Raw genomic sequence first — 12,492 nt, 5'->3', positions numbered from 1 at the left:
ACGACAGCAGGATGAGGCCAAGAGCAGCAAATGGTATGAGACAGTAACTGGTACTGAGCAGTTCTGTTCTAACCTATGTTTGACTGAACATTCACCAAGGAATTGACCTTATTAAAAAGCAGTGAATTGCTAGCACACTGTTACTAATTTCCTGCTTATTGGAAAATTATGGAAAAGCTTAAAATTTTCAGCTAGTGGTTAAATAGAGTTTCTATTTCTTATCTTACTGCAATAAGTTGTCAGCTTAAAAGTACATAAAAATATTTTAATCTATTACACAGCATGGTTCAATGAGTAGAGAAAAATTTACATTTAATTAAGAAAAAAATGTTCCTGAAACCATCTGTAAGTGCTTCAATAAATGTAGCATCCATCTAGTATGGTTTCCCTTAGCCAAGTATTACAAAAATAATCCTGGCCATGTGTCACACATCACAATAGGTTTTCTCCTGACCTGAGAAGTTGAGGAAATAAAAATGAGAGTACTGTTAGTCTTGAGAGAAAGTTTATCACAGCAGCCAGAGCAGTGAGGTCAGATCAGTGATTATAAAGCTGGCTGGGTGTAGAGGCCAGAGTTTTTCCTATCTAAGCTGATGCTACAGCTATTAAAGAGTCAGTCTTTAGAGAAAATGATAAGGAACTGTCACTTAGTGGCTTCAAAAGCTTCATCATGGTACTAATAGTGTGGTGGGGTCGCAGGAGGAATGAGTCCTGGGGCTCAGACACAGACAAAAGTGAGATTAGCAACACTGGAGTGAGAAAACTACTTGCATTGAACTGGGAAAATATTGCTGCTAGCCCAGTATGTTGTGTGACTTCTGCAGAGAGAGCCAAAGCATTCAAAGGCCACCAATGCAAAAACCCCAGAAAGCTGCCAGAAGACAGAGGCAGCTCACACTGAATAGAGCTTTCTGTAATGGGCAAGGTTCTGGAACACTTCCCTGTGGGCTGCAAACAGCACAGCAATGTTCACCCGGTTTTCTTGATCTTGAGCACACATTAAAATGCATCTCAAATTACTGACTTTTTGCCTGTGACATTTTTCCCATATGAAATACTGCCTCCAGAAGTAACCCTTCCAATTTTTCAGAATGAAATAGGTATTCCCCTTCCTGTTTTGATGATAACTTTTAAAAAAACAGCTACTTAATCAAGAAGAGTAAGGAGAGATATCAGGATAAGCAGGAGGCAGAACTGAATTACTCATAGATGTTAAAAATTAATTTGTTTCAAGGACTACACAGAGTTAGCAAATGGAGTGAAGGAAAAGGGAAGCTGTTTGTAATTCATTGTCTGTAACAAGGTATATTTAATAGCATTCAGCAGAGGAAATGGGCAAGGACTTCACACACTAAAAGCCCTAAATCACCATCGAGATACTCACAGAGTTACAGGAGTGAGAGGTTCAAAGCTTCCATCCGCACACAGATTGCTTCCTCCTGAACTTGCACCGTTTCACATTATTTTAATGAGTACAAAACAAAGGCTTGTAAGCCTAAGGGAATTAAAAGCTTCATGAATTGTTAGGACTTTCTAATCCTCAGTGGAAAGCCTTGTGGTGGGTTGACCCTGACTGGACACCAGGTGCCCAAAGCCACTGTGTCACTCCCATCCTTAGGTGGACAGAAGAGAAATCATAACCAAAGTCTCAAGGTTCAGGATAGAAGGAGAAAAAGATCACTCACCAGTTACTGTCACAGGCAAAACAGATCCAGCTGGGGAAATTAGCTTATTACCAATGAAATCAGAGTAAAAAATCAGAGAACTAAAAACTAAATTTTGCAACCTTCCCCCACACTCTTCCCCCTTCTTTGCCAGTCCCAACTTCACTCCCAAGTTTCTTACTTCCTCCCTCACAGCAATTCAGGAAAAGGGGAATGGAGGCTGTGGTGAGTTTACCATTGTCTCTGCTACTTCTTCCTCCTCAGGGACAGGAAACTCATATTCTTCACCTGCTCCAGAATCAGTTCCCTCCCATGGGGACAATCCAACACAAACTTCTCCAACCTGAGCCCTTCCCCTGGGCTGCAGCTCATGAACTGCTCCAGCATGGGTCCCTTCCAGGGGGTGAAGCCCTTTAGGAACAGACTGCTCCAGACTGGGTTTTTTTCCTCTCTTAAATACATTATTTCAGAGGCAGTACCACCACTACTGATAGCTTTGCCTTAGCCAGCAGCATGTCCACCTTGGAGCTAGCTGACATTGGCTCTGCTAGACCTGGGGGAGCTTCCAGAAGCTCCTCCCAGGAGCCACCCCTGCACCCTTCTGCTACCAAAACCTGGCCACACAAACACAGTACACTTCTAAAGGCTGCTCTATAACCTCTCTGGATATCCCAGTCTCTGGATATCCCAGTCTCCACAGCTTCTATGGTGCTTAAAATAACTTATGGTACCCCCAAGTCTTTCTGATGTTCTCATTCTACAGACACTTCTCAATCAACCAGACCTTATTCTGCTCAGGCTGACCAACTAATGCTTTAATATTAGATGTAACTAAACAGGAATTAGTAAAGAAGGGGCAGAAATACTACTAATGACTCCTACCATGCTCCCTTAAACTGTAAAAGATACAGTCAAGGCATTTTGATAATGTAATGCAAATGGACAGGTAAAAAACCCCACAAGCATCCAATTTAACACTGAACATGAAATACACCAATGGCTCATGCCCCTGCTAAATGTCCTTCTAAAGAAAAAATGCACCATCTAGCACTGCTTTATCAACTATGGCTTTAAGTATCCCAGCTAAGCTATCTTGTTTGGAAGATAAGTGAACCAGTTCTAAAGAACATTCTTTTCAGAAGTTATTTAGCACAGCGCTATTTTTCTGTACCATGCTATTTTCTAATTATTCTCTCAGAAGTGAAGCATACATCAGGATACTGAGTCAAACAGCTCTTACTTCCATCCCACTTCTATAGACACTTGCTATAAATAGCAGATTATATATAAATATGAAGTTGCTCAAAGAGGTTTATATTCTACCATCTCTCTATGTGTTCTGGAATGTATGTCCTGGAAACAGGCTGTTCAATGACTTCTGATTCCTTTGAAAGCATTGTGACAGAACCACTTAAAGTGCCCATTTTCACTAGCCAAGCATAGCCAGGGGAAATTTAGACATGTTGTTTAAGTATTTGTCCTCAAAATTCATAAATGACATTAAACTTCTTCTGAATGGTTCAGTTATATGCATAAAGGTTTACATTAACAACATTAAATTTCTTTTGAATAAAGCTGTGTTACACAGAAAACTGCGTTTCTGCCAAAAGGACAAAAGTTTCAGAGGGCTTTGGTGGGTAGCTTTGGAAGAAGAAAGGAGAAGGTAGGTGAAAGAAAGGTCTAGAGAAAAGCAAAAAAATGTCTAAATAGCAAAACCATTTTCAGGAATGCATGATCTCTTTTTCTGCTAGTCTGAAAAAAAGAGAGACAAAGTACAGACTTGGCTGTAAAGAGGACACACTAAAAGCTTTAGTACATATAAAACATTAAAAGCATTGTCCTTGAAGGTATTATTTTTCTGAAAGATTAAATTCATTTTTATCACTACAGTTTTGATTTAATGATCTTTTTTCTCTCTATCTTAGTGCTCTGTAAGTTCAATTTAAGTTTTCCCTAACAATTCATAACTGCGTAATTTTGTCATATACAATATAAAAAGTATTTTGATATGATTCTAATATTTAATACAATAAAATCAAGATGAATATGTATGGCTTATTGAGATACACTGCACACTGTTAAAATTTTAGGATTAGTTCTGAAGCTTTCATAAAAATATTTTACTCATCTAATCACTAAACAGCTGCATGACCACAAAGATAGGTTTAGGAAGGAAGATTAGATTATTCTGTTTTAGTTGAGAATTAAAAGTCTACAACATCGTGATTTTTCAATTTTTTTGGAAAGCAGAAACCCAATATAAAACATTTAAGAGGTACATAACTATTTTGCCAAATGCACGGTAAATGTCTTTATGGTGGTGTATACGTATAACCTGATTTTTTTTTTTAAATTAACCAGTTCAAGTGTGAAAGGGTAGAGAGATTTGTCATAGATGCTGGGTGCAGGACTTCATTAGGTGTTTATCACATATTATACAGTGTTCTGAAGGGATCTGATCTCTGCAGAACCACACACTCCACACACAGCACATCCACTTACGTATTCTCCGTAGGTCTCCTGTGCCGGGGGCGGCGGCAGGGGTCTGTACCCTGCAGGGGGAGGAACTCCTCGTGCTCTGGGTGCCAGAAGTCCCCTGCTCCGACTCACTGGTCCTCTGCTGGGAGGGACTCCCCTGGGAGCTGGAGCTCCTCTGGGCACTCCTGCTGGTGGTGGAGGCACTCCCCCACGGCCCCTGGAAACACAGCATCACTCACCATTAAACACCATACCCAGGGCCTCCCTCCAACCCCTCCCTCCCCACATCGTGACAGTTTTGCTTTGCTAAAGCCAGAAAAAGTCTAAAGGAGATTTGGAGTTTGTCGTTTCTCTGCAGGCTTAAATCCGATGACGTGCATTATGCAAAAAAAAGCTGGAAGATACAAACTCGACATGGGATTCAGAGATGAACCTTGCACTGACTTGAGTCATTCTCACACACACAGACACACCCAAAACAATCTGCTGGAATCAGTCAACTTCACAAGAATTTGACTTCTAGGACTTGAAATCACAACCACAGAGTAGCAGCTTCATTTGGAGGTGTCAGGCTATATTATACTCAAACCCTGCACAGAGGAATCACCTGCCACTCCCTTCTGATCCTGTGAAAGCTTCTGAACACAGCCCAAAAACCACACTGTGTGTGAGATACTGAGTGGGTCACAAAATATACATTTTCTTCTGCTTCTGAGTAGATTTCAAGCTGCTTCAGGAAACAAACATTTAATAAAACATGCAGGGTGATTATAGGATATAACTTGATGTTCCACATGAATTTGAGAACAAAGTAACAGGATATCTGGTCTAAAAATTCTGAAAGTGTGATAAGCATTAACTTGCATTCCATTACTTTGGACACTTAAAATAGGGATGAAAAATATGAGACTTCAGTTGAACCAGTTTTCAAAAAACATTTGATTAATTTAGAGGTGGCTTTTCCTCCTGCCTCCCCCCTGTACTAAAGGCAGAGACTTAGAGGTACAGTTTGTGAGAAATTTGCACCATTTATTCTCTGTTAAAACACTGCTAATATGCATCTCCTTTTTAAAGAAGATCATTTCACCCCATGGACTATAATTGATTCTGAATGCTTTGGGCAAATAGAATTGTTCCAAAGAATAACAGATACATAGAAGGAAACAAGGCACAAGCTCTACATTATCTTTCTACCTATAAAGTCATTACCTAATTTATCTCAAGAGTAGTAATTGAGTAAAAATACTCTGTCCTGATTTCAGTAGAAATTTCCAACTTGAACAGTATTATAAAGATCCAGATTTGGCCTTAAGATTTCCTATCCCATTTCATACAAGTCATACAATTTCACATGAATAAACTAATCAGAAAACAAGGCAATTATTTTACCACAAATAAGTAGTATTTCAAAAACTGCATCCCTGAATGACAAATGCAAAGAATGTAAGGATACACTCAGAATAGATTTTATTCATTTTAATCACCAATCAAAACACAGTCACAAAGTTTTTTTTAAACAAACCTAGAGAATAAGTGATTTAAAACTGTGCTTATTACTTGGTTTTGGCTAATCTGTAGAATGCCTCCTCAGGACAAGGTACCAGCTGCTTATCTGACTTCATTGTACTGGGGGTAAGGGTGAGCAGTGAAGTTCCCAGACACAGCCTGCTGAAGTAATATAAAGAGATAGGAAATGTGATCCTTTCCAAGAGAAGCCAAAGAAAGGGAAATAAACCTAGTGGCATAGACGAGAGTCAATACCAAGTTTAAAAAAAAAAAAAAAAAAAGAAAAGAAAAAGGTCAGTAAAAACATTCAAGAATCACTAGGCATAATCATGACAGCATCCTTCAGGGAGGGTGCAAGTGAAAGCAGGAAATGTGAAATGCTGAAAAACATGGAAAAACATCTGAGGGAGGAAAAAAAGTACAGTTTTTCAAGATAGCATAGATGTATTCTTGAGAGGTAATTAGAACACCAGATCCATGTGATGAGGGCTTTTCGGTATTTCAAAAAAACCAGTTAATAGGATTGAAATGGTGAGGGGCAGGAAATAATATTTCTCTTGTATTATGAGATAATTTCTGATTTTAACTTTTCATAACTTTGTTCGTTCCTCCTCCAGGAACTCTTAATCTCATATGTATGGTTCTCATGGTTACTGGACCAGGCTGGAGGAGACTGGAAAGGAACCAAGATACAAAATCCAGTGACAGAAGAGTTCAATCACCACCACACAGATTGGAGCTGTATCAGGGTATGATGCTAAGAGGAAATTTTTATAAATTGTAAACTGTTATTTCTTTAGGAATTTATTGGGGAAGTAAAGAAGCTTGATGGACATTTACAATGAACAGACTCAAAATACTGAGGAACCACTTGAACAGGAACCTCTGCACACCTTTGCAAAAACAACAGATCTATTCAGGTACTGCTTAATTTGAAAAGGGCAGCTACACAAATTATGTTTAAAAATGCTTAAAATAGTAAAATGTATAGATACACATGATATACGAAAGCAGAAATTCTACAGGAAGTCAGAGCAAATACACAACAATCATCAAAAAAGGAAAAGCTTGAGAAAGGGCAATGTGAACTCAGTAAGGCTAGGACAGGTTTAAAAAGAGGTATCACTTGAAAGGCTGAACCCAACTCTAACCTCAAAGGAAAAATGCTAATAAAATGAAATACAAAGAAAAGCAGGTCAGAAATAACTGAAGTTCTCCATTCCTCCCAGAATCAGGAAACCTCCCAGAGTCACCCTCAGACCAATTTGTTTATATGAACGGATATATGTACATGCACATTAGGTTTTTGCTACACAATCAAGAAAGACTGGACAAGGTTCTCATGGTAGAGCTGTCCTTACAGTAATCCCATAGATTGTGCTGCCAATGCTTTAGAATTACAGAACAAAAAGAACAAATAAAAGTAAATGCATTGTTGTTCTATACACTGCAATGGGTTCAGATAATCTTTAATCTGTAGCTGAATCCCAATCTGAATGTTTTAAAAAGGAAAATTGCTAAAATAAATCCAATTTACAGGAGGGGACACTTGGAGTTAATACATTTACATGTATAAATTTATTTATCCTACCATTACACAAAGTAACAGGGTCTGCATTATGACTGCCTATAGAACAACTAGAATTAGGATTGGCCTAGACATCAGGACACTAAGAAACACAATTTTAGAAAATACAAGAGTGCACACAAAGTCAGTACTGCACTGTGTGTATTCACAGACTTGTTTCTTAATTAACATTTTCCTAATTCAACTTCTTTCCTAATTAAAAAAAAAAGTCAAACAAAATAACTGGAAGTGCATCAGAAACTATGTCAAAGATGACAAGCAATCTAGAACAGTTCACACACCAGGAACAATTAAGTAGATTAAGGCACTTCACAGTACAAATGACAACTGAGGCTCATCTGCTGGATCCAACAGAAACATCAAAGGAATGTGGAAGGCTGAGGGATGCTCTCAGCACAGTCTACACCTTCCTCAAGGGCAGCAGAACAGGAGGTGTTGGGCTCCTCTCTGGTGATCAGCAACAGAACAAACTGAATGAAGCTGATTTTGAAATTTTGTTGTTTCACTTTCTTGGACTTTGCATCTCCTAATCACCTACATTTAAGGAGAATCCATCTGCTTCCAAAGCCTGTGAAGAAACTGCACAGAGGATCTGTTCTCTACCCTTTTTCTTCTACAAGTGTCTCACCTATAATTTAAAAAACCTTTGTGCAACTGCTAATAATTAGAATAACAAGTTCAATGCTATCAAAACACATTTGTCAGCCCATGTAAGCCTTGATTACTAGCTCATATTCTGAAATACAAGAAAGGTATTTTTGCCTTATTTTCCCCTCCTCTTTTGAATGTCCTGTATAACCCAATACCTCCAAGAACCTTTTACAGACTGCCAATATATGTAGGCTAACAGTGTGCACAAACAAGCACTGAACCTCTCACATATCTGTTTCTAAACTTTTTGAGGACTTAGATTGGGCAAATACCTTGAAATAGAATTCCAGTCTCTTATTTTCAGGACAAGTGAAATAAAGAGGTTCTTCCTTGCCAGTAACACCTCAGAGTATGAAACTGCAGTACACAAGTACTGGAGCATCACAAGGGATACTAGTGTGTGGTTTTCTTTTTTGCTACATTTTTAAGGAAGACTCTAAGTACCAATTAACAGTAATTTCTATCTAACACAAACTAGTAGTTAATTATTGGCAGTAAACACACTCAGCAAATCCTACCTCCTAGCCAGGTGCTCTTATTGTCACTTCCAGACAGGCTTTAGCAACAAAATTATCATCTGTGCACTTGAGACCATTGTGCCCTGCTCTCAAACATTTTATTGCCAGATTATTATCACTTCAAGAATATTTGAAATATTTGTTTAATCTTTATAATTACTTTGGCTTTGATCTCCCTGAATTTATTAATCTGGCAGTGGTGAATCCAGTGAAAGAAGTTAATGCTTCCCCATTAAACACACAAGTAATTTAGATTGTTAAATTCTGAATAATTTTACTCTCAAAGTTGGGGAATTAACTTGTAGGCTCTGCATTAAAAAGGCATTTAAATCTGAGTACCATGGACTAGACTAAGTAAAGAAAGTCCCAGTAACTCATTTAGTATCTTTTGTTTCACTACAAAATGGGAAGATTTATCTCACATACCACATCATCTCTTGAAGATACTGTCATGAAAGCTGTGTTTGCTGCAATCTAACTCTCCTCCCATTACATTATTTCATTTCTTATACTTGCAATTCAGTATGTAAGGAAAAAGAAAATACTAAGTAAAGCACAATTTCTATAAAACTACAAACACACTAGAGAAGGGGAGAAAACACCTCAAACTAAAGAGTCAGAAGGTGCTAAGGTGATTTGCAAAAACTCTGGAGTAATGATAGAAGATGGTTAATGTCTAAAAACATGCAAAGTTTACCTTACTCTGTCCAGTAACAGTATTACTGAAGTATTGAATGTTGTGATTAACATCGTATTGTTTCAATCAGGAGTTTAATTGGTGTAAGAACATTCCAAGAAAATCTAATACCACTTAGAACTATGCTACACAATGTTAGACTCAAAACAGTTGTGAATGTTCAGAAGGCATTCACAAGTCCTAATCTAATCACTAATTCCCACTAAAATAGTATTTTGCCAACTCATACAATTGAAATACTTCCTCTTAGGCCTTTATTAGTAATAATATTTGACATTTCTACTTTGCAGTCCCACAGTGTTTATAGGATTTATTTCCAGCAAACTAAGTTACTGCCCTTGACCACAGTAGCAGGCACAGCATCTACTTACACTCATCTCCAACTGCCCTCAGCAATAGCCACTTTCATTTCACGTAGAACTTCCTCTGCTCCAGAATCACACTGATTTTGATTTCAAGCTTCACCTAGCACTGGATGGCTGAGTTAGTAAAATTATTCTGATCATAGAATCACAACTAGAGCCAATTCACAGCTTTCCTTCACTTTTAGTGAAACAAAAATTACAAGAGTTTATGATATGATATCTCCCCCCAGAAACATTAAATGGAAGAATAGCTTTAAAATAAAAATACTTGTGAAATTTAAGACCAGTTCTCAAACACTATATTATTCAATGAGGAAACACTTGGGATTCTATAATTTTAGCATTCACACTTCTGTATATCTGCAGGGATTTACACTGTTTAATAAACAGATCTAACAAATTCAGTTACCAGATGTTGATTTATTTTTCTCATCTGAGCAGAGCCAGCTACATTCAATGTTCCTCAAACAGTAAATATTTTTGTTTTACATTAGACATCTGAAAAATAACATACCTGTTATTTCAGTGCTGGCATTTAAAAATACTAAAACACTGATATCCAGGTACAACTCAGAACTCAGATTCCTGCCTTTTCACCCTTTTTGAAAAAAAAAATTAGTCACCATTGAGTTACCACTCGTATACAAGTTTCATTCCATATTTCTGTTTGAAAACAGTAATATATGTGTTCACTTCTAACTTGTGTGACAAATGGGAGATCACAAAACTAAAACAAAACACAGTGACCATTAATACCTGCTACTTTTGTGCTACAGAATCTTTTGCACTCCACTACCTATATATTCTCAACAGAAAGTTACTCTTTAAAAAACAAAACCTGTAGATTCCAGACATACAGCAGGAAAACAGCTGAAAGTTGTGAACACACGGCAGCAGTGATCCACATCAGCTCATCTTACTTCTAAAATATAAGACAGCAAGCTCTAACTTAAAACTTCAGCAGCAGTTTTATTTTTCCCCAGACCGAGTGACAGTCATTCAACCATTAGGATCCCAGCCATGCAGACACAAATATGAGTAATAAATGAAAAAAGTTAAAAAAACCAAAAAACCCAAATAAAAAACCCCCAAAAACCAAACAAACAAAAACACAAAAAAAAAAAACAAACATACAAACTCCACACTCTCTTGAAAGAGTAAACCAGAAATCTGCCATTTCTTTAATGGGACTGTTGATAGATACTGGCTTTACGACAAATTACTTTTCCCCTCAGCTTAGTGAAACCAAAATACCCATTTTCAAATGCAACCTCTCTAAATCTGGGGAGTGAACTCAGCCAGCTCTCCCTTATTGTGGCCTTTTTTCAATGCCTAAGTGGAGCTGCTTATAAAATAAAGTCATTTTATCAGGATCTGTAGTGATGGGACAAGGGACAACAGCTTTCAGCTGAAGAGGGTGGGTTGAGATTGGACATAAGGAAGAAATTTACAATGAGAGTGATGAGACAACACTGGAACAGGTTGCCCAGAGAGGCTGCAGATGCTCCATCCCTGGCACTGTTCAAGGCCAGGCCGGAAGGGACTTTGGGCAACCTGGTCTAGTGGAAGGTGTCCTGCCCATGGCAGGGGGTGAAATGAAATGGTCTTTAAGAGTTCCCTCCAAGCCAAACTACTCTGTAACTCTAGCACTTCTAGCTATAAGTGACATGAAGTGGTTCCCCCTATGCCACTCCAAGGCATCAAGGAACTTTTACCCATATTCTTAGACTTACTGTTATTCTCCAGAACTTCACTTTTCTAAAACATCTGAGTTGGAGTCACAATGCAGTGATCCTTGAATTTTTATTCATAAAAAAGTGTGAAGTTTTAGAGAGGAAATGCTGCTTTAGCTGCAAAACCTCCTTAGTGGTGTACATTAACATAAATAGAGTCATAGAAGGGTTTGGGTTGGAAGGGACCTCTAAAGATCATCTAATTTCAACCCAGCTGCCATGGACAGGGACACCTTCCACTACAAAGTTAACATATGTATATTTTAAGTCTTTAGTTAATCAGAAGCCAAAACTCACATTTTGTTTTGTTGCTATCATTTCTAATGCACTGATTCAGGATGGGAATACAAATGCACTAAAGAAACACTGATTTCTAAAGAGTTACTTTTTCTAGTTTCTCACCATAACAGCATCACATTAAACACCATGGATCCTCTAAGCCTACTAGGACAATTAAAATGCAACTGGTAAGACTTTACATAGCTGCCTCCAAAAAAAGAATTTAAGAACATCACACTAAAAATAAAGGACTGAAAGCCAGACTTTCACCATTTTCCCTTCTTGTTATACAGAAGAGAGATTATGCCAAAATAGTTTAAGTGCTCAGCATGACCACTACAGGAAATAGAAGTGCCATGATTACATCTGAAGGTCATTTTTAACAGTATTAGGGATTAAAACTGGGAGCAAGGTGGGGGAGAATGAAGCAGCTATAGGAAGCAGCTAAATCCTCCAATATTAATGACGAGAAAAGAACATTCCTGAAGGTAAAGCTCACAACACACACAACTCTTCTAGAACAAATTCCATCCAATCACCCACAAAACCTTACTTAATTCTACAGTAAAAAAAATTTAGTCAAGAAAATCTGTAATAAGCCAGAGAAAGAATAAAAAGTTATCCAACCACAACCATTAGGAAATTACTTACCACATACAGGAACACCTGTATATAAGCTAGAATTTTTGTATGCAAACACAAATGTACTGTTTTCTACAAAATAAGATTTTGTTATGGACCTAAAAATAGGTTTGATAATATGTATTATATCCAGATCCCACATGTCTGATAAGGAGCAAGAAAGGCATAAATTAGTACTTTTTTTTAACTGAAACTATTCAGGAGTAATAAAGGTTTCAAAAGTGGAAACTTAAACACTCAACAGGATGTTCCATGTATCAAGGTTGGTATCTTAAAATCGTTCTGTAGATTACAAAGAAAGGTTAGGATCAAGGTTTTAGACTTCACTTAACATATTTTCTGAGGCTTTGCTTCAACTTCTGGATATCTCA

The 12,492-nt window shown here is 37.6% G+C and overlaps 1 protein-coding gene across 3 annotated transcripts in view; it reads right to left on the bottom strand.

Annotated features, from left to right (window-relative positions):
* KHDRBS3 (KH RNA binding domain containing, signal transduction associated 3) overlaps positions 1 to 12,492 on the bottom strand; it is a 92,132-nt gene that overhangs the window by 31,240 nt on the left and 48,400 nt on the right. For 2 of the 3 annotated variants that reach the window (XM_085053632.1, XM_085053633.1), the window contains exon 6: positions 4,167 to 4,359. In XM_085053632.1, coding sequence (XP_084909758.1) covers positions 4,167 to 4,359 — 193 coding nt within the window. Of the gene's footprint in view, positions 1 to 4,166; positions 4,360 to 5,699; positions 5,811 to 12,492 lie in introns of all 3 variants that reach the window. The other variant, XM_085053634.1, reaches the window with a different exon arrangement.

This window comes from Lichenostomus cassidix, chromosome 2, assembly GCF_008360975.1.
Source record: "Lichenostomus cassidix isolate B80296 chromosome 2, HeHo_3.0, whole genome shotgun sequence".
NCBI classification, from domain to species: Eukaryota; Metazoa; Chordata; class Aves; order Passeriformes; family Meliphagidae; genus Lichenostomus; species Lichenostomus cassidix.
Note: the sequence above shows the minus strand (reverse complement) of the source record. Positions and strands in the feature narration are given on the sequence as shown.